The 21,506-nt window shown below is 32.1% G+C and overlaps 5 protein-coding genes and 1 long non-coding RNA gene across 12 annotated transcripts in view; 4 read left to right on the top strand and 2 right to left on the bottom strand.

Moving 5' to 3' along the window:
• LOC140669918 (uncharacterized) overlaps window positions 1-8,364 on the bottom strand; it is a 39,450-nt gene extending 31,086 nt beyond the window's left edge. The window contains exons 1-2 of one of the 3 annotated variants that reach the window (XR_012047428.1): window positions 8,306-8,364; window positions 3,253-3,505 (exon numbers count right to left, since the gene is read on the bottom strand). This is a non-coding gene — a long non-coding RNA (uncharacterized lncRNA). Of the gene's footprint in view, window positions 1-3,252; window positions 3,506-3,832; window positions 4,071-8,305 lie in introns of those variants that run through there. The other 2 variants (XR_012047427.1, XR_012047426.1) reach the window with 2 other exon arrangements.
• A 188-nt stretch (window positions 8,365-8,552) lies between these two features.
• Window positions 8,553-10,164, top strand: LOC140669914 (bifunctional methylenetetrahydrofolate dehydrogenase/cyclohydrolase, mitochondrial-like). Its single transcript, XM_072900123.1, has 4 exons — window positions 8,553-8,672; window positions 8,782-8,966; window positions 9,054-9,422; window positions 9,636-10,164. Coding segments are annotated over exons 1-4 (948 nt in total). The 5' UTR covers window positions 8,553-8,670; the 3' UTR covers window positions 10,028-10,164.
• Window positions 10,165-11,475: 1,311 nt separating this feature from the next.
• Window positions 11,476-14,149, top strand: LOC140669913 (bifunctional methylenetetrahydrofolate dehydrogenase/cyclohydrolase, mitochondrial-like). Of its 2 annotated transcripts, none has more exons than XM_072900121.1 (4): window positions 11,476-11,911; window positions 12,522-12,706; window positions 12,794-13,162; window positions 13,376-14,149. In XM_072900121.1, the coding sequence occupies exons 1-4, from the start codon at window positions 11,838-11,840 to the stop codon at window positions 13,765-13,767; spliced, it is 1,020 nt and encodes a 339-aa protein (XP_072756222.1). In that variant the 5' UTR covers window positions 11,476-11,837; the 3' UTR covers window positions 13,768-14,149. The 2 variants fall into 2 exon arrangements, with proteins under 2 accessions (XP_072756222.1, XP_072756223.1); XM_072900122.1 differs by lacking the exon at window positions 11,476-11,911 and adding an exon at window positions 12,294-12,450.
• Window positions 14,150-14,299: 150 nt separating this feature from the next.
• LOC140669912 (glyoxylate reductase/hydroxypyruvate reductase) lies at window positions 14,300-16,376 on the top strand. Of its 2 annotated transcripts, XM_072900120.1 has the most exons (5): window positions 14,301-14,673; window positions 14,759-14,881; window positions 15,186-15,506; window positions 15,581-16,038; window positions 16,165-16,375. In XM_072900120.1, the coding sequence occupies exons 2-5, from the start codon at window positions 14,796-14,798 to the stop codon at window positions 16,293-16,295; spliced, it is 996 nt and encodes a 331-aa protein (XP_072756221.1). In that variant the 5' UTR covers window positions 14,301-14,673; window positions 14,759-14,795; the 3' UTR covers window positions 16,296-16,375. The 2 variants fall into 2 exon arrangements, with proteins under 2 accessions (XP_072756220.1, XP_072756221.1); XM_072900119.1 differs by having other exon boundaries at window positions 14,300-14,881; window positions 16,165-16,376.
• Window positions 16,377-16,595: 219 nt separating this feature from the next.
• LOC140669915 (mitochondrial thiamine pyrophosphate carrier) lies at window positions 16,596-17,989 on the bottom strand. Its single transcript, XM_072900124.1, has 4 exons — window positions 17,852-17,989; window positions 17,619-17,771; window positions 17,255-17,457; window positions 16,596-17,118 (listed from the first exon to the last, which is right to left on the bottom strand). The coding sequence occupies exons 1-4, from the start codon at window positions 17,987-17,989 to the stop codon at window positions 16,671-16,673; spliced, it is 942 nt and encodes a 313-aa protein (XP_072756225.1). The 3' UTR covers window positions 16,596-16,670.
• Window positions 17,990-18,273: 284 nt separating this feature from the next.
• On the top strand, window positions 18,274-19,645 carry LOC140669917 (hatching enzyme 1.2-like). Of its 3 annotated transcripts, none has more exons than XM_072900127.1 (6): window positions 18,274-18,388; window positions 18,543-18,595; window positions 18,666-18,762; window positions 18,861-18,990; window positions 19,088-19,284; window positions 19,374-19,645. In XM_072900127.1, exons 1-6 carry the CDS (start codon window positions 18,274-18,276, stop codon window positions 19,643-19,645), a joined length of 864 nt encoding a protein of 287 aa, XP_072756228.1. The 3 variants fall into 3 exon arrangements, with proteins under 3 accessions (XP_072756228.1, XP_072756227.1, XP_072756226.1); XM_072900126.1 differs by having other exon boundaries at window positions 18,492-18,583; XM_072900125.1 differs by having other exon boundaries at window positions 18,492-18,595.
• The last annotated feature ends 1,861 nt before the right edge of the window (window positions 19,646-21,506 follow it).

Here is a 21,506-nt window from a genome sequence, read left to right as displayed (position 1 = left end):
AGTACGCGCGAGAGAAAGAAAAGCGAGAGCGATAATAATCCGGCGAAAGGAGGTCAAGAGCCGGTTGGTTAGAATGAATGATACCCCGACACATGCGGCGAACAGTTTCAACCTCGCGGCGCTTCATTTAGCACCCCTCGAGAGCGCTCTGCCTCCCTCTTTCAACCCTTCTCCTCCACTGCGAGAAGGCAGTGTTTTTCGCAAATTAAGAGATTCGCAATAATGGCCTTAATGGTGGCCGTAAGACTACCAGAGCTGAAATTACGTTGCCACTTAAACATGATTATTTATTGCCTAATTTACTATTACTGCCGACAGAACGCCCCCCTCGTGTAGCGCGGTACACCGACCCGTTATATCGTTACAGCCCGTTATATGCCCGTAATTAATTTTTTCGCCCCGCTTTTTTCTCTCTCACCCTTATCCCCTCGATTATCCATGGGTGGCTACTGAGATTTAAAACTGCGAGAGACGCATGGAAAATTTTACGAAACCGATTAACATTAAGTAGTCGCGTGGAAAAAAGTATACGGATACTAGTTAAAGTCTCCCTCTCTCTCTCTCTCCTTTTCTCTCGTCCTCTTTTATACAGACTTGATATTATTAAATTTGAAATTTGAAAACCTGATACACACACACACACACACACACACACATATATATATATATATATATATATTTTTAAAACATCTTTTGATATTACCTTCACATTTGTGTGCAAAAAAATATAGAAACGAAAGTTCGATCGATTTGAACGGGAAGAGAATCGGCAGTTACGTAATAAAAGCGTCGAAATCTCAACGCTGGGTTAAAATGTCGAGGATCAGAGGCGTTATATGAAGTCTTAAGCCTCACCGGCGAGGTCTTGGGGGGTGGGGGGGGGGGGGCTGCTGCTGCTACTGCTACTGCTACCCGATCGGAAAGTATTTCTCATTTAGCCTTTCAGGCTGCTCTCAGGATTACCCCTCCGACCGACCCTACTTCTCCCCCCTCGCCCTCCCCCTCCCCCCATCTAGCCCTTTTCTCACGCTTGCACACGTCTACCGAAGACATCAATAACGCCAGCTCCAAAGTTTCGCTCCAGCTTCAAAGTGTTTCTCTCCCACCTTCTTCTTACCCTCGTGTTCCTTCTTCCCTCTTTTTCTTACATTTTTTATAGCTCACGTCCGATGGTCCGGGAAGCAATGAACTTTGCTCAAAAAATGACAAACGAGCGCACGCGAAGAAGCTGCGAGGAACGGATAAAGCGCAACCGCGAGGTAGACAAATAACGCGGAATTCTATATAATTTTAATTATCCTCTCTTTATATTATCGCGATTTATTATTTTGCAAACACATTTTAAAGCAGAAAATTTTTATTTTTTTATTTTTTTACCAGATATGGATCCAGAAAGATATGGTTTTCTTCAGCCGTGTCCATTAATCTTACCAAACTTTTACGCGATTAAGAATCCTTCTTATCAAGTAAAATTGAATCCCGTGTGCTCCCCGGTAGTCTCTGAAGAACTGAAGATTGAAGCAACCATTTACGTTTACAACTATGCGACGAAGCGTAAAAGTAAATCGCGAGACGGGAAGGGAATGAAAGGAAAAAAGAATGTCGGCGAAAGATCGAAATCCGAAATAACGAGGAAAAGTCGGATCGGATACTTGAAAAGAGGAAGAATCGAAAGAGCTGTTAAAGGCATTCGCATCAAGTAGATCAAACATATTCTGTTGGTTGCCTTCTCGCGAAGATCATGCGGAGAACCTTTACCGAAAAATTCTCAAACAGGAAAAAAAAATCTCTCAATCAAATGACATGAAAGAAAGAGAAGACGAAGACGAAGAAGAGAATATACGAAAGAAGGAAAAGATAGGAAAGAGAGAGAAAGGAGGGGGGAGGGGGGGGGGAAGAGGTCTCTGAAATTTTAAGTCTCTTTGAAAAGAGGAGGGATCGAAACGCGAGTGAGACAGATAAAAAGTTCTGCAAATTTGAGTGGTGGTTTTAACGCCGATGTACGAACCACCGTGGCTGACCGCCGATAAAACCGCTTCCCCTTCCCCCCTCTCGGAGCCGATGCCGAAGGCGATCCCTGCTGCGATCGATTGTAATTAAATGGAAACGCTTTTATGTCGATGATGGGCTCGTTACGCTTATCGCTCCATTTTCCTCCCTTTTTTTTTTTTTTTCTCGCAAAATAATATTTTAATTATTACATTCGCGACGAGCAGCGCGGATTTAGTGACCGGGTAAAGCGTCGTATTAGAATAATGATTTCTTAATGCGAAGGATAAAGAGCCAGTATAAATCTGCATTTTTTCTGTTCCGACTTTATTACAATTTTAAGAAAATCAGCGTCTCAAAATGAACGCATTTATTGCAAAAAATAGTGCAATGTCTAAAAAGAGATCTTTTATTTTTCAAAACCTTAAATTGCAAGCTAACATTTCGGGGCAAAACAGTTAAGTATAAAATATTTTATTTTGATTACGATAGAAATAGACGTAAGAAAGCGTAATATTCATAGTATATATATATATATATATATATATATATATATATATATATATTCAAATATCGTGTATAAATAATGAAGAGAACTTTAATGTAAATATGATATATACCGATCCGCCAAGATAAAATAATAAAAAAATGTAGACTTTTATCTATTTTTTTTTTTTCAGCATCTATTTGTGTATATCATGATTGCGAGTCCACTCTGTATATCACTTATTTGCAAAAAAGTACATTGATCATGCACGACATATTTTAGTCAAATCAACGAAAGCGCGACAGATAGCTTGCGTATTCGAATTTGTGCAACAAAATTGTATTTATTCTAGCATAGCCGACTATATATGCGTGTATATCATCCGCGTTCTGTTTTACATATTTTTATTTACCATTGAAACATGGCATATTGTTTTCCTTATACTTGAACTACGTCCACAATGTACGTACGGTTACATCGATGTCATGTAACTGCTACAATAGAATAGCACATCAAACTTTTTATTGAAAAAAGATGAGGGATAAATTTTGTAAAATGTATGCTGCGTCTATTTATATTTGTTTAAACATTAATTTGATTGTAACTCCCTTTTCCCGCTGTATGTGTTACTCGCTCAAAGTTGAATTAAATTTAGCTTGAAATTAATTCAAAACACCAAATTCTTCGCACTTTTGAGCGCACAAAACAGACCCGCGTAAAAGGCAAAAGGTCGAACAGTGTTACATTTCTGTATAAATAAAATGAATATTTCATACCTTAACAGTCGTGTAATGTTTCGGATGATATATATTTCGCATGCATACATATCTTCTTGGTAACAGGTATTCAAGATTCGGAGAATGTCCGTGTTTTCGGCAAGTAGTAATACCGCAAATGTGGTCAGCCGCCGGTCCAGATTCTGATGGAAATCGTCGGCCGCAAATCCAGATTTCCACGAGAATCGAAACACATTCGTCCGACATTCCCGATGAGAAATCGCAGAATTTACGCGCCCGCCGCCGTTGCCACCTGCATTAAATTAAAAGGTTAATTAACTACGGACGCACTGCAAGTGGCAATCAATGGCCAATGGAATTTTGTAATAAGCCGTCGCCTCATTAAATATGCGTACGAGAAATTGGAAATAATGTCAAATTGTGACGTGCGCGTTATAGTTGCGGAGAAAGATTTTCGAGAGGCTACGCATATAAGATAATATAAAAGATAATATAATTTTATATAAGAGAGTACATGTTATGTATTATATATCTAAAGGTTTAGATCAATTATTAAAATATTGTTTTCATTATATGGGTTTTGAAAAATGTTCATTTGCGATTATAAACGGATACTTGCATAATTAAATATTGACGTTATCGAGTTAATGACTTGGCATTAATAAAAAGTGACAGCAATCGTGCTGCGAGTGTTGCAACGATGCTGTAATGGTCACGCACAATTTCAATCAAAATAACCACCATATCAATGCTGTCATCGGTGTGTGCGAACAAATATCCATTGCAAAAATTGACTCGCGACAAGCTGATTTGTGACCTACTGACGTCAACCGTCTGTCGACATTTCTGTTGTTTATATAAATCAGAGTGAACAGTTTTACGTCACAACTTTTCGTTACAGCCGATATTCTCAACAAATTCATTCACATTTACATGATGTTTTTTTCCGGCTTTATCAAAACTCTCTAGATATGTCTACGATAAAAATATAAAGATAACGTTAGCGGCAGTTATTGCTACGCTGATAACAAAATAACAGTGTAATTAATATTAAGTATTGTTATTCAAATAAAAAATAACTAGCCAGTAGAGAATGAAACCAGGCAAATATTTTATTAATTACTAATTAATTTTTAATAGTAATACTGTTTACATCTTAGTCATCGGCTTTTGTTTCAATAATTAAACGATAAAAATTTAAGCAATTATTAATTAGCTTTCGATTAATTTTTTTTTTCTAAAAAGTTTTTAGAAAAATCCAAATTTTTCTAGAAAAAAAATATAATATTTGTCAACAAATTATTACATTTTTAAATAAATAAAAATATTTATAAAATTGCCTTATTACAGATATTAGTTAAAACAAAAAAATTATAAAAAAATTATCTATCTGTACTAATTAATAGGTAGTAATTTAAATAGAATTTTATCTAAACAATTTTTTACCTATAATCATAAACCTAGTTATTGTCTACTAAATTCAAAATTGTAAAAATTGGCCACACACAGTGGTTCAGTACATTATTTGCATTTAATAGGCAATAACTCGTAATTAGTTTTTCCCGAGATATTTTTTCTACTCGGATATATTTCAATTACGTCTATATCTTTAGCCAATTTTAAGCAGATCTATTTGTGAAAAAGCGAAAATAGATAACAACCACATATTCGTCGAGATTGAAGAATATGATAAAAATACAAGACTCGGACAAGAGAGACAAATTTAGAAGGCACGTTTACGCAAGTCCCGCCTGCTGCGTCGATAGCGATAACAATGTATACCGATTATAGTAAACGTTTTATCGCTGAGAGAGCGCGCAGATTCTACGGACGATAAATTATGTATGAGCGCTGTCGCGAAGCTTACTGGGCGAAGGGTAAAGGACAAAGGGCGAGGGGTGTAGTGCGTATACGAGACAGGAATACATATTTATTCATTCAACGGGGGCGCATAATTTTTTGCATAATGCAGTCCGCACACGGTTCTCTGATCGCAGTACGAAATATCGAGAGTGGATATTTATTTATTTCTTGCTTGATTTCTCTTTGCGAAAGAGATTTTATAAAAACTTTACAGTTTTGTGCTTATAATATATGTATAATAATCCCAGACAGCACACCATATTTATAAAATATTTGCGAAATATTTATAATGATTATTTGAATATTTATCAAAATATTTCATAAATATTTTTGTAATCTTAGATTGAACAGACTATAAAGATTTATAAGATTATAAATATGCCAGCAAATATTTGAGAAACATTTCCAAAATATTATTACAAATATTAATTTTTTACTATAAAATTACATAAAATATTTAATCTATATTTTAGTAATATGTCAAATACAATTTTTATGATTTTTTTTTTCATTTAATGTACATAAAATATATATAAAATATTTATATGTTTAAAAAAAATAAATAGTACACATATTTATGAATATTTATCATAAATATCGAGTACTGTCTAAATGCAAATAAAATATGAGCTTTACGTAACAATGTCTAATTAATCTTTGTGTAATCACTCGTGACCTATACTGACGTCAATTATTGATTTGGTAATATAATAAATATCTGTAATAATTGTACAAAACTGTTCTCTATCTAATATCAAAAGTGATTCTGTTGGTAAAGAAAAACGGATAATGCATCAAATTTATTGTGAAAAAATGATGGTGAGAAAATGATGCTCTAAATACAAAGGAAAATCAAAGGAGTCCTGACACAGGAAATGACGGTGCTAAAGGAAAGACGCATAATTATCATACTTGTGTTGCAGTTATGACGAGGGGACCGAATTGTTAAAATGTCGAGTGCCGAGGAATTCTGAGTTTCAGGCTGAAAACCAGCTCGTGAATTTAGGAAATTCAAGCGGCGCATGGACACACGCCGGAAAAGAACTCGCCGGAATTAATCACCGCCGACTAAAATAGCTGAGCTGCGTGACATAGTTGTATCTTTCTCCTTCCCTCTTAAAAGAATATATAAAACCAGATATTTGCGAGAGAAAAGGAGAGAGAGAGAGAGAGAGAGAGAGAGACAGCATACCTTTTATAATTTATATTATACCTTTATGACGTATACGTGCGTTAAAACTTTATGTTTTAAGAATTTGTGCTCGCGAATTTAATTTCAACATTGAGATCGCAGTTTATTACACATATTTGAAAGTGGTAAAGTAATGTTATAGTATTAAAATAAAACAAATTATAGTATTTATTTAAAGAGAAAGAGAGAAAGAGAGAATAAAAAATATAAAATTATTATTACTAAAGTAAGATTATTATTTAATATATTATGTAATAAATGTAATAATAAAAATTATGTATCATCATTTAATATATAATGTATCCAGAGAATGTTATGTTATATTATATAAATTGGATATATTTCAAACACAAACAGACAGAGAAAGAAGCCCTGTAGAAGAACTAAATTTCTTTTAAGCTCTATACAAAGATTTAATATAAAAATACAATCATAAATATATAAGAGATATTCTTTTTGAAAATATATATTGCTTGACATATTTTTCCGCGTCATTGGAACTATAACCGGATATTTCCCATCGCAACGTTAGGTATTTCAGTCTGTTGCATATATTGCAATCGATTTACAGGCAAAGCAAAATTTTGACAGCAAGATTTAGCAACAAACGTGCATTCACACATACCAGTACTTGAGGCGGGGGAGAGGGGGGGGGGGGAAGTCGCAAGCAACTGAGACCAACTATTTGATCAATGGTTGCACGTCGTACAAGCTCAAGCTCGGCTTATAATATCGCGGAAAGTATGCGTCCTATGCACGCCAACCCTTACGATCAACTAAATATTTGGCCATATCGTAGGGATCTACTGGAAATTTTCGTGTATCCCACACTTACCCACATACTTGGCATAATAATCGCGACAGATTGTTATTTTCGAACAAAGCAGTGATAATAATGCATCGTTATAAAATTCCATCATGTGGAATTTTCCACCAATACTGTCTCTCTCTCTCTCTCTCTCTCTCTCTCTCTCTCTCTCTCTCTCTCTCTTCTTGTTAATAATATTGTAATAAATATTTTTAGTAAGATTTTTCTATTTTCTCATAATTTTTTTTTTATATTATACAATTTTTTTTATATAATATATTAATATATTAATAATATATATGATACAATAAATAAATATAATGAAAAAATGTGTATAATATATAAAATTATAATACAAAATAATTTTATAAATTAATGATTCTTTTTAGACTCTCTTTCCCTATCTCTCGCTTCTAAATTGAATATAACGCAGCATATCCGTCAAGTTTCACAATGTGCGAGCGTATAATCGAACAATACGTTTAATATTTACTATGTAGGCCACGTTACAGTAGTTACGACACGATGGATTGGCGTAATAATACGGCCGGCACGCTAGGAGAGAGTACGTTCAGTCATATTTCATGTTCTTAATACAGTTCCTAGTTCGTGATATTATTTCGTCGTTGAGACGCGCGCCTCTTTCCTGGACGCCAAAGTTGCCAATAATTTTATGTAATCTTTCTGTGTAACGTCTAACACATTATTTCGTTTGCATCTTTTTTATCCGATATTCAAGTTAGTGATAGGATATAATCAGATGTATTATTATCGAGAATTTATTTAAAAAAACAGAAAATACTTTTACACTAAACAATTTTATCATTTAATATATATAGTTTCTAAATCTGAAAAAAACAGAGAAAAGAACAGAGAATGTCTCTCTTTCTCTTTATCACATAGTTATCTTAAACAGAGCGTCGCTTGATATATGTTATAAAAATAGTTCCTGAAACCTGATTAGAAAACGTGTCTCATCATTTCATCACATAATTATCTTAAATATTAATAGATAATACGATTTATTAACAAGACATACATTATTTAGAATGAAAATAAATTTGTTAGGAATAAATTTTACAACACATAACCTTATTATTCATAAATGAAAATTAATTGGTGCGACTAACGATATGCAAAATGACAGCAATTTTTTATGAAATTTCTTGTAAAATATCTCTCTTCAGTCAAATAAAAATGGATAAATAAATTATTTTATATTTACATACCATTTTAAACGTTCTGGTGTATCTGATATATCAAACCACTTGTTTGCCGTACTTTTTTTTTCTTTTTCAAATACACATAAAGTGTGAAGTGTGAGCGCGCTCTGATTGATGGATCATCCAGCTCCATCTAGCGGTGACGTAAAACATTTGTGCACACGAAAATGGATTTCTGGCTCCATCTTTAAGCCACTATCAAAATTATTTTCTCAAAAATACTCTTATTGGCTGACGGATAATGTCTGTGTGACCCTGTTATTCCCATTGAGATATAAGTACGCGAGAGAGCCGAAAATGATAAAGTCGCTAGATTACTAGATTATAAGTGAATTTAGTTTGTCCGAACGACACTCGTATTATCTTAAAAAATGTATAACATTTAATACTATAATCTTGACAAGAATAAAAATTTATTAATTGTATTATGAATACAAACTGTAGACTAATATATAAAATAATGCTAAATTTTTTATGTACAGGCAAGAAGCTGCGATAATAAATGGGTCAAAAATAGCAGATGAGATTCAAGAGGAATTAAAAACTATTATAGATACTTGTGTAAATGCTGGGAAAAAAAGACCAAAATTAGTAGTAATCTTAGTTGGAAATCACCCAGCTAGCGGAGCATATAGTGATGGAATATTGGCAGCTGCAAAGATAGTAGGTAAATATATTTTTTATTTCAACAAACAATAAAGGTTTTTTTATTCTCAAATTTATCTATACTAATATTTTATTTATCAATAATCAGGAATTGAGAGTTACACTATTCATTTGGGAGAAGACATAACACAAGCGGAACTTCTTGCGGAAATTGATAATCTTAATAAAGACCCATCCGTTGATGGCGTACTAGTACAATTACCATTGCCAAAAGGAATGAATGACAAAGAAGTGTGCCAAGCAATAATTCCTGAAAAAGATGTAGATGGGTTCAATTTAGTGAATCTTGGCAATTTGACACTGGACAAGAGTAGTATTATACCAGCCACCCCCCTGGCTGTCAAAGAATTAGTACTTAGAAGCAAAATCGAGACATTTGGAAAAAATGCTGTGGTTGTTGGTAGATCGAAACATGTAGGACTACCTATTGCGTTATTACTTCACGCAGATGGCAAAGGTAATATTAATTTGATAGCAAAGTTGTAATGTCCCACTAAAGTAGAATCGTATCAGTAACTAGCGACAATGTAATTTAATATATCTTTCTTCTTTATAGAAAAACTTATATAAATTTCGATCTTACTATTTATATACTGTCAAATAACATGAGTTTGATTCTTTCTTTTTTTTTTTTTTATTTTTTCAAACTAATCATATATTCTATTTTTAGGTGAAACAGGTGCCTTGGACATGACAACGACAATCTGCCATATTAACACACCTCACACAGAACTAGAAAAGTATACGAAGCTGGCGGATCTAGTAGTGGTGGCGGCTGGAGTTCCCGGCTTGATCACCAAGGAAATGATAAAACCGGGCGCTTGCGTGATTGACGTGGGAATCAACAGAATAGAGACGGCAGACGGCGAGTATCGCCTGGTAGGAGATGTGGATTACGAAGGTGTAAAGGAAGTTGCTGGACATATTACACCAGTCCCCGGTGGCGTGGGTCCCATGACGGTGACGATGTTAATGAAAAACACAGTCGCGGCAGCTATGAGAAATCAGAAGGACGCGAAGGAGTCCGATCGTTCGGAGGATAACAAGGCATTTGTAAATTGATACAGTGTAATTTGTTATAGGTTGTTTATTTGACGATTCTTGTATTCTGTAGTATTATTCTTGCAAAATTATGGAAAGCCGTTTTATCGGTCAATTTATACAGTATTATCAAGAAACAGAAACACACTATATACAATAGCTGAATTAAAAAAAAAAAAAAAAAAAGTATTAAAGAAATCTATCCTTCTTTTTACATGTTTTTTTGCTAATTTTATATATAGTTTTCAAACATAATTGTTATGGATAAATGCCTTCTATTATATTAGTATTAATAATAATATATATAGAAATAAATGTGTAAGAAACTTTGTGTTATATAAAAATTAATAATTAAAAATGTATATACATATATATATATATATATATATATATATATATATATATATATGTACATATATATGTCAATGAACAATGTATTAATAATAAATATATAAATAAACGCATTCTCTATAAATCAAATTTCATAACCACTTCATGTATCTTGTGAAATTTACACTAAACAATTATATCATTTAATAAGTAGTTTCTAAATCTAAAGAAAACAGAGAAAAGAACAGAGAATGTCTGTCTCTCTCTCTTTCTCTTTATCATATAATTATCTTAAACATAGTGTCGCTTGATATGTCATAAAAATAGTTCCTAAAACCTGAATAGGAAATGTGTCTCATCATTTTATCACAGAATTATCTTAAATATTAATAGATAATACTATGATTTGTTAACAAGACAGACATTATTTAGAATGAAAATAAATTTGTCAGGAATAAATTTTATAACACATAACTTTTTTATTCGTAAATGAAAATTAATTGGTGCGACTAACAATATGCAAAATGACAGCAATTTTTTGTGAAATTTCTTGTAAACTATCTCTCTTCAGTCAAATAAAAATAGATAAATAAATAATTTTATATTTACATATTATTTTATACGTTCTGGTGTATTTGATATATCAAACCATTTGTTTACCATATTTTTTTTTTCTTTTTCAAATACATCACATAAAGTGTAAAATATGAGCGCGCTCTGATTGATGGATCATCCAGCGGTGACGTAAAACATTTGTGCCCACGAAAATGGATTTCTGGCTCCATCTTTAAGCCACTATCAAAAATTCTCTTATTGGTTGACGGATAATACGTCTGTCACCCTGTTAATTCCCATAGAGATATTAGATATAGAGTACGCGAGAGAGCCGAAAACGCGATAACGAAATAAAAAAAGAGCTGCATAGGCCCCTTGTGTCTTTGTCTAATCGAGCATGCGCAAGCTGGGGCAAGTTTTCCTCTGTCTGACACAAGGGTCAAGGGGCAAGGGGCCTATATGCAGCGTTCTCTTTCTATTTCACAATCGCATCCATTACGAGTTAGCACTCGCGTGCTCTATATCTAATCTCTCTATGGTCATTCCCATAGAGTTTAGAGATATCTAATGTCTCTATGGTCATTTCATACTTGACTTTCCTTACGTCGAACGAACATGGATTTGCATTGGAATTCAACTATTTTTTCACATAATTTTTTTTTCCGAATAGCGAAAGGCAAAACTGGTCTGACCGCTCGCGGTCTTATTCGATTTCGCAATAAACGCCGCCTAAAACGTCAGTATTATAGAGACCCCCTGCGAGCAGCATTGTTTTTATGACAGTTGTTTGTCCAAACGACATTCGTATTATCGCGAACCCACGTAATACGGATTGCACAAGCTTTTTGAAACCGGAATTCCTCGGCATATCTTAAGCTTTTAACAGCATGCAGTAGCATGTATTTCAGAAGAGTGATTGAATCTCTCGAAGCAACAACAGCGAATAATGTTCTCCCGGAAGAGCATCTTCTCCGTCGTCTCGCAGACTTTTGCGAGAAAGCTGCATCTGTCAAAAATCCGGTAAGTGTAAAAATGGTTTTTCTATTGTTTTTCAGATGTTTGTAACATGTATGATAAATAATGTTTTTAATCTGCAATTCAAAGAATATGTCTAACAAATTAATCTCAATACATATATGTGTAAAAAACATACTTATTATATAGTAATAATAAAATTATAAATTATTTTTAATATGTACATAAATAATGCGCAAAACGATGATTATTTTTCAAAAATGTATAATATTTATTGATAATAATTTGTATCACCAGTGACGAAAATTATTCAGAAGTATTGTTTTAATGCGACTAAATTAAACATTTATTGAATGTTTGATATAAAGATGACGTTTTGACCTTAAGGTCGATTTTAAATCCTTTCGAGTCTAAATTGACGTTCTTACGGTTAGAGAGTTGTAAATTCGTCATATTTACACGTCAGAAAGTCAATTGAATGTCAAACATTCAAGAAATAAATAAGTTTAATTTGCCAGTTTGGTCGCATTAAAACAATCCTTCTGTATAATATTTAATACTATAATCTTGACAAGAATAAAAATGTATTAATTGTATTATGAATGTAACCTGCAGACTAATATATAGAATAATTCTGAATTTTTTTTATGTACAGGCAAGAAGCTGCGATAATAGATGGGTTAAAAATAGCAGATGAGATTCAAGAGGAATTAAAAACTGTTATAGATACTTGTGTAAATGCTGGGAAAAAAAGACCAAAATTAGTAGCAATCTTAGTTGGAAATCACCCAGCTAGCAAAGCATATATTGGTAGAAAAATGAAAGCTGCAAAGATAGTAGGTAAATATATTTTTTATTTCAACAAACAATAAAGGTTTTTTTATTCATAAATTTATCTATACTAATATTTTATTTATCAATAATCAGGAATTGAGAGTTACACTATTCATTTGGGAGAAGATATAACACAAGCGGAACTTCTTGTGGAAATTGATAATCTTAATAAAGATCCATCCGTTGATGGCGTACTAGTACAATTACCATTGCCAAAAGGAATGAATGACAAAGAAGTGTGCCAAGCAATAATTCCTAAAAAAGATGTAGATGGGTTCCATTTAGTGAATCTTGGCAATTTGACACTGGACAAGAGTAGTATTATACCAGCCACCCCCCTGGCTGTCAAAGAATTAGTACTTAGAAGCAAAATCGAGACATTTGGAAAAAATGCTGTGGTTGTTGGTAGATCGAAACATGTAGGACTACCTATTGCGTTATTACTTCACGCAGATGGCAAAGGTAATATTAATTTGATAGCAAAGTTGTAATGTCCCACTAAAGTAGAATCGTATCAGTAACTAGCGACAATGTAATTTAATAAATCTTTCTTCTTTATAGAAAAACTTTAATAAATTTCGATCTTATTATTTATATACTGTCAAATAACATGAGTTTGATTCTTTCTTTTTTTTTTTTTTATTTTTTCAAACTAATCATATATTCTATTTTTAGGTGAAACAGGTGCCTTGGACATGACAACGACAATCTGCCATATTAACACACCTCACACAGAACTAGAAAAGTATACAAAGCTGGCGGATCTAGTAGTGGTGGCGGCTGGAGTTCCCGGCTTGATCACCAAGGAAATGATAAAACCGGGCGCTTGCGTGATTGACGTGGGAATTACCAGGGTAAAGACGGCAGACGGCAAGTATCGCCTGGTAGGAGATGTGGATTACGAAGGTGTAAAGAAAGTTGCTGGACATATTACACCAGTCCCCGGTGGCGTGGGTCCCATGACGGTGGCGATGCTAATGAAGAACACAGTCGCGGCAGCTATGAGAAATCAGAAGGACGCGAAGGAGTCCGATCGTTTAGAGGATAGCAAGGCATTTGTATATTGATACAGTATAATTTGTTATAGGTCTTTTATTTGACGATTTTTGTATTCTGTAGTATTATTTTTATAAAATTATAGAAAGCCGTTTTACCTATCAATTTATACAGTATTATCAAGAAACAGAAGCACACTATATATAATAGCTGAATTAAAAAAAAAAAAAAAAGAGTATAAAAGACATCTATCCCTTTTTTTTTTTTTACATATTTTTTTGCTAATTTTATATATAATTTTCAAACATAATTGTTATGGATAAATGCCTTCTATTATATTAGTATTAATAATAATATATATAGAAATAAATATGTAAGAAACTTTGTTATAAAAAAATTAATAATTAAAAATGTATATACATATATATGTCAATGAACAATATTAATAATAAATATATAAATAAACGCATTCTCTATAAATCAAATTTTATAACCACTTCATGTATCTTGTGAAATTTCTATCTTATAAGTATATCTCTGATTGTAGCAAGTTTCAACTATAAATTTATTACATAATTGCAGCAGACATCTCTGCAATAATAATTTTTATCTCAAACACCACCAACACTATATTACATAGCTCATGCTATTTTATTTCATCTTGAAGCTTGAAAGTCTTGCAGTCTTACAGAGACTGCCATGTCGGTGATATATTTTATCGTGAATTTTTAGTGCAAAAAAATTTATAATTTAAAAAGATTGTGTAGTTTAAAAAAATTAGAAACACAGTGAAAATTAAATATTTAAAAGAAGGAGAATCACAAGTCATTATCCACAGATGCGAGAGAATAAAATTTCCAAAAATCACTATTTATTTATAATTATATATAATTGAATTTCTGATTCAAAGGAGGAAGGAATATAATTCATCTTTTCCGCACAAAAAAATCTCAGAGATTTACAAGAGACTTCTAGAGGTTAGTTCGTTAAGTGATAATACATAATGCAATACAGGAAGGCTAGTTTCTTTAAGCGAAGCGAGAGATTTGTTTTTTCACACAGGCTCAATCCAGCGATCTGCAATTGTCCGAAAGTCCTAATGAGTTCTGTCGAAATGGATACACCTAAAGTTTTAATTACACGACCGGACATACCTATTGCAGGTTTATCTTTACTGAACGAACGGTGAATATTCTATTTACAGTAAATTTTTATTGTTAAAACAAATTTTTATTGTTAAACAATTTTTTTATTTTATTACATTGTAAAACATGATTTATATTATCTCATTCTTCCATATTTTTTTTTTTTTTTTTTAGTTTTTATATAATTATATAATTTTATACAGTTTAGTTTCTTTATTTAATTTCATATGTAAATTTTAAATAATTATGCAATATAATGTCATGAAACAAATATCATAGGAAATGTAACAGTACGATATACGATATAGTTGTTATTACTTGTCATCTGGCTTTTTATGTTACAGATATAAGACCATACTTTGGGACAAACCTGAACCGATACCACGAACAGAATTATTGTCTAAAATCAGTGGAGTAGATGCTCTGTTTTGTGTGCTAACGGATAAAATAGATGATGAAGTTCTGAAAGCTGCAGGTTCACAATTGAAAGTTGTGGCATCTATGTCAGTGGGTGTCGATCACCTGGATTTAAACGCTTTAAAGAAAAGAGGCATCAGAGTCGGTTATACTCCTGATGTTTTGACTGAAGCAACCGCAGAACTGGTAGTAGGTCTTTTATTAGCCACGTCGAGGAATTTATTGCAGGCGAATAAAGCAATTTACAAGTATGCTGAAGTATTAAGAATATATTACGAAAGTATGTATAATGACATGAAAACTGAAACATATTCTATTGCAGAGGCGAATGGAAAACCTGGGCGCCGAAATGGATGTGTGGTACAGGATTGTCTGGGAAGACTGTAGGAATTGTCGGTTTGGGTAGAATCGGCTTCAGGGTGGCAGAGGTGCTCAAAAGCTTCAACACCGCTAAAATATTGTATACAAGCAGAGCAATCAAACCGGAGGCGTCCAAATTCGGCGGTGAAAAAGTCGAATTTGACATATTACTCGAGAACAGTGATTTTGTCGTAGTGACTGTAGCTTTAGCGCCAGAGACGAAGCAAATGTTTAACGCTGACGTTTTCAAGCGAATGAAAAAAACAGCTATATTCGTGAACGGTAGTCGTGGAGACGTGGTGGATCAAGAAGCACTAATAGACGCCTTGAAGAGTGGCACAATTGCAGCAGCTGGCTTAGACGTTGTGACACCGGAACCGATACCATTAGATAATGAACTTTTAAAATTGAATAATTGTGGTAAGTATATATAATTAAAGATTCATGTCGTACAGAAATTTTTCACACATGAAATTATATATATATATATATATATATATATATATATATATATAAAATAATATTAATCTAAATTTATCCTTTTAGTCGTTTTACCTCACATAGGAAGCGCTACCATAGAGACCAGAGATGAAATGGCCAGAATTACAGCAAGAAATATTATGGCTGTTTTAGAAGGGGAACCTGAAAATATGCCTGCACAAATTAATTTAATGTAGGTATATAGAGACTAGAATGTATAATCTTGATTTTTGAGAATCAATATTGTGATATATATTTATATTTAGGTCAGAGTAGAGACTTAATGATAAACTTATATAATTTGTATATTTAAGTTTTATTTAGAATTTATATAATTTTTATTTACAAATATATACAATATGTATGCTGGAAAAATCAGTCTTTTACAAAGAGTACAAATTAAAAATTATATTTACATACAAATTATGTTAATAAATTAATATATTTGCAAAAAAGAAAGTGTAGTATATATATATATATATATATATATATATATATATATATGCATAGATATGTATACATTAAAATAAATCCATCATATAAGCAAATACATTTAAACTTACTCTTATATATTACAATATTCTTAACAGTAATAAAACTTGCTCATAGACGGTAAAATGCAGAGCTGAAGTTGTGGTAGCTTTTATCTGAGTCGGTACTAGACCTTTAAAAAGACCTTGTATTCCCTCTTCTTTTACAGTCATTTTTAAGCAATCTAATAATCCATTACATTGAAAGAATTTGCCGAATCCTTTACGTCCATGTTGGAAACCTTGTATCTGCAACCTTTTTCTAGCAAGATCAAATGGATAGACAATCGTTTTCGTAATGAATCCAGCAGCACTACCAGATAGCATAGAATTGTAAAAATTAGTATCAGTACCAGAAGTATATCTTTTATAGCAATCTGTGAAAAATTTATAAAATGCAAACTGCAAGCCAGTGTGTGGAGCATTTTGCAATAAAGTTGGTAATAGACCAGAGAAGAAAACTTTCGGCGACTCTTGTCGAAGAATCGAACTGAAAGAAAAAAAAAATATATATATATATATATTATTAAATTATAAAAATATTTGTGTCATAATAAAAATGTTGTGTTGGAATTTTTATTATTAGTATTAACGTGTAAATTGAAAATAATCTTTCTGTAACTTACCTACAAGAATGTAATACTCCATTATATACTTGATGATTACTCGACTGGGCTACTAATCTAGTCCTTACAGTATCAAAAGGAAATGAAATGATTATCGCTATGCTTCCAGCACCAGTACCAGCGATAAAATGCATCGAATGATTCCATTGCTCAATTTTTGGCAATTTTTGCATCATTTTTATAAACACATTGTAGGAATAAAACTGCAAAAAGGAGTAGGATGCAATGTATATATAATAAAATTTATCCAATAATTTATTTAATTAGCAATTAATATATGTTAGTTTAAGTATCAGGATTTTTTATATTCTGTATATATTAATTACTAAATTAAATATATTACTGCACAAATTTTATTCTGTACCTGAGCAGTTCCATAGGTAATTGACAGTAATTGCGCAGGTATATGGCCTTTCCATAAAGCAGAAATTCCTTCTTCTCTCAAGATTAACAAAAAAGCTTGTGAAACAGATTTATATTTGCTAATGTGACATTTTGAAATTGGTTCAACTTGTAACTGCAAGAAAGATAATTATGTAATTGCAAAAGCAGAAGAAAATATATACCACAAAAGATTTATTATATAATAAAACTTACTTGAAATCTAATTTTTATAACATCTAAAGGTTGACATAGAAATCTCGTTATAAATCCACTAGCAGCTCCTGCAATTGCATGATCTAAATTTGGCTCAGTTTTTTGTGAAAATCCCATAATAATTCTCCTAATCCTCATACATGAACAATATTTAAATACTGAGTAAATTTCACGAAAACGTTAATAAACTGTAAACAGGATATATATTATATATTCATATTTTTGTATCTCAAATAAAAAGCTTGAAATTTTCCGAGGGATCTCGTCGACTATTGGCTTTGCCAATCAGCTGTTATCCTAACCTATGACTGTATCTGTCACGTGTCAAGACACCGCTTTTTGAAAAAAAATCCGCGGGTAATATCTCGTAGGTAATATCTCGTAATTGTTAGTGTTACGAAACCGTATAATACGAATAAATAATGAAAATGAAATTGCTAACGTGTACATATTTATTTTGCACAACCATTGCAATCGCTTCACCAATAAATAAATCTTCTGTCAACGCAATACACCCTATCGTGCCTAATAATATAGGTGAGTATGAAGAGGATTTATAATCGCATATCGAGACTGAATATTTTGCATTAAGTATAATGTCGAAGAATACAAATTTTATAAGATAAAACTCCACATATAGTTAGAACATCGAACCAAAATGATTTATTACGTCTTTATGAATCGTCGCAAGACCCGGAAGTCCGTCCTGGTTTGTTTGAAGGAGATATAGCTGTAACTAGCGAAGTACATATTATTTCTTTTTTTTTTCTTATTATATTTCTTACATGTATTTTATATTATTTATTATGTTTAGTATTTCAATTATTTGCGTGTTGGATTACGTTGGGATGTTTTTCCGGATAAACTGTGGCAAAATAGAACAGTTCCCTATGTAATTAGCGTTCTATATGGTATGTATGTATAAATAAGTACATTTAATATTATATTCTATATTGTGTTAAAAACAGATAAGAGAACATGATAATAATGTACAAGATTTTGTTTCCAGATCCGCAGGATTATATAAAAATATATAAAGCAATTACATATATAAATTATATGACATGCATCAAGTTTATTCCATGGGATGGTAAACTCAAGGATTTCTTACTGATTTGGCCAATAATGTATCCTAAAGGGTAAATATACGCATTTTATGTATAAAACATACATGTTGAATTGGGCTTTGAAAAATAAGATTAATTTCAACTTTCGTCTCTAAACAAATTAATCCAGATGCTGGTCGTTTGTGGGCAAATTTGGTGGAACTCAGATTCTTTCCCTGGAACCACCAAACGAGAAAGGACCGAATTGCTTGGAAAACGAGGGAAGAGCGATACACGAGTTGATGCACGCTCTCGGTATCTTCCACGAGCACAGTCGTGCCGATAGAGACACGTATATAGATATACATTACGAAAATATTATACCTGGTAAAAATGTTTCCTTTATGCATATTTATATAATTGTTGAACCAATATATTCGTAGACATTTTCTTAACGGTCGCTTCTTTTGTATTAGGATTTCGATCAAACTTCAACAAGCAATCACCGGAGAACGCGACGTATAGTTATGAGTATGGATATGACAGTATAATGCATTACGGTAACTATTTTTTTAGTATAGATCCTATGAAACCAACTGTGACACCGAAAACGCCCGGTGTCATGATCGGCCAACGAAAAGCGATGAGTAAAACCGATTGCTTGAAACTGAACAATCTTTACGGATGTTTGGACAAACCGGAGGAAGCACGAATATATCACCATATCTGCAAAACGCTAGGATTGTAAGCAATATTATTGACAAGATATTTTCTAGAGGTGCTAACATTTAGTATACAGTAAAGACTGAACTTACATATATATCATAAAATTTATTAAATTTTTCACAGTCTATATATTAACATATGTCATATACAGTAATGATATAATTAATTGCAAAATAGTTTAAAGTTATTTTATATTGAAAGAAAAAGAAAGAGAGAGAGGCTCTCTGTTACCTTGCACTGACGTTATATTAAATTTTAAGTTTCTTATCCTAATGCATATCATATCATTTTTTATTTATGCTAAGTATTTTGTTTTTCCTCTGGTTTGAGAACATCCTTCACATTGGCAAAAGTATGCCTTATAATTATCCTTGTGATGTTATCACTTGATCTCGATTGTTAATCTCCAACAATAGTGTTTGCAACCTAAAGTTAACATACAGAAACATAGACATTAGAATTTAATTTTGAAATTTATAGTTGTGAAAGCGAGTTGCAATTTGTAAATTCAGTTCTTCTTAGAGGAAAATGTGTGTAATATCACAATCATATCATATGCTAATATCATCATATAAAAGCTTTTAATAATTTATTTTAAGAAAATTATATATATATAATTTATGGAAACTTACTTATTTTAAATGTGCCATTTTGTACCCGAACTTATTTTATTTGTATTTGCTGTTTATATTGCTAATATTTTCATATATTATGAAAATTTCTATTGCTGTTTATCTTTAATTTTTTATATAAGTTATAAAGGACTATTCCAAAAAAATATATTAATTTATTGTGTTATTTTAATTCTGAATGTCTTAATAATTGAGATGGATTTTTTTTCTCAAAATAGTACTGTTCTTCGTATTGTAAATAGCACTTGCAATGTTTCACTAAGCTTTCCAAAGACATGCTGTAGAGATATTTTTCATTTTTTAATCAATATTTCCAACTTTCTTCTTTAGGTTGGAAAATGTCCAAAAATCACATGAACTGTATGTGAGATAGTCGAAGTGTGTTCTACCAATGTTACGTAGTGCTCGATAAGCTTGTCCAATGATGTAAAGCCTGACATTCTTCTGTTTGAAACTTTTTTTATCCTTAATCGAGAGATCTTCTTGTTCCTTATTGTCCTCCTCAGATGGATATACAAAATATCAGTCCCATTTAAAGTTTTTATTTTCTTATTCTATCTGACCCTAAAATCATAAAAATGCTATGTAGTTTCTGCGTACATTTAAAGCCTACTAGAATGTATATTCAGTCAATATTTAGGAATTATTGGGAATATAGAGAAACGGTTCCAGACAATATCGTGTGGACTCCGAAGGCAATTCCCTCTTTGCTTTACCTCCCACAAGCATTCATGCTCTATCGAGATACAAGATAGAGGCATGCCAAAATGAGAGGACATTCTAGCTCGACTAGCTATTAAAATGACTAGCCCAATTAATGAAAAATTTTTAGAAACAGCCACAAATCGTTTTTTTACTTGAATTAGGTATTTTACTAAAACTATGTTTTTTTACTAAAACATATATGTGCACGTGAAAAAACCGACTCTAATTGTGACTGAAATACATTTAATTTCCCGAACGCATAAACGACAAATGCAAGTTTGTTATTTCATATAAAATATGAGAAAAGATAAATGTTCTATTCAAACACACTTTAATCGTCAAGATAAGGCACAACCACGTGTATGTACAATGGTTATAAAACGATGAGGTCTAAAAACGTATATTCGAATACATTACTCAGTTCGCAAAAATAAAAAGAAAAATTATTGACAAAGCAAAGCAATTTTAAAAATTTGCCGACTGATAAAAACAAGTAATAATATATTACGAAAAAAAAACGGAGAAAAGAAGCAGGACGTCTTACTC

The sequence above is a fragment of the Anoplolepis gracilipes genome, chromosome 10 (genome assembly GCF_047496725.1).
Source record: "Anoplolepis gracilipes chromosome 10, ASM4749672v1, whole genome shotgun sequence".
Lineage (NCBI taxonomy): Eukaryota > Metazoa > Arthropoda > Insecta > Hymenoptera > Formicidae > Anoplolepis > Anoplolepis gracilipes.
Note: the sequence above shows the minus strand (reverse complement) of the source record. Positions and strands in the feature narration are given on the sequence as shown.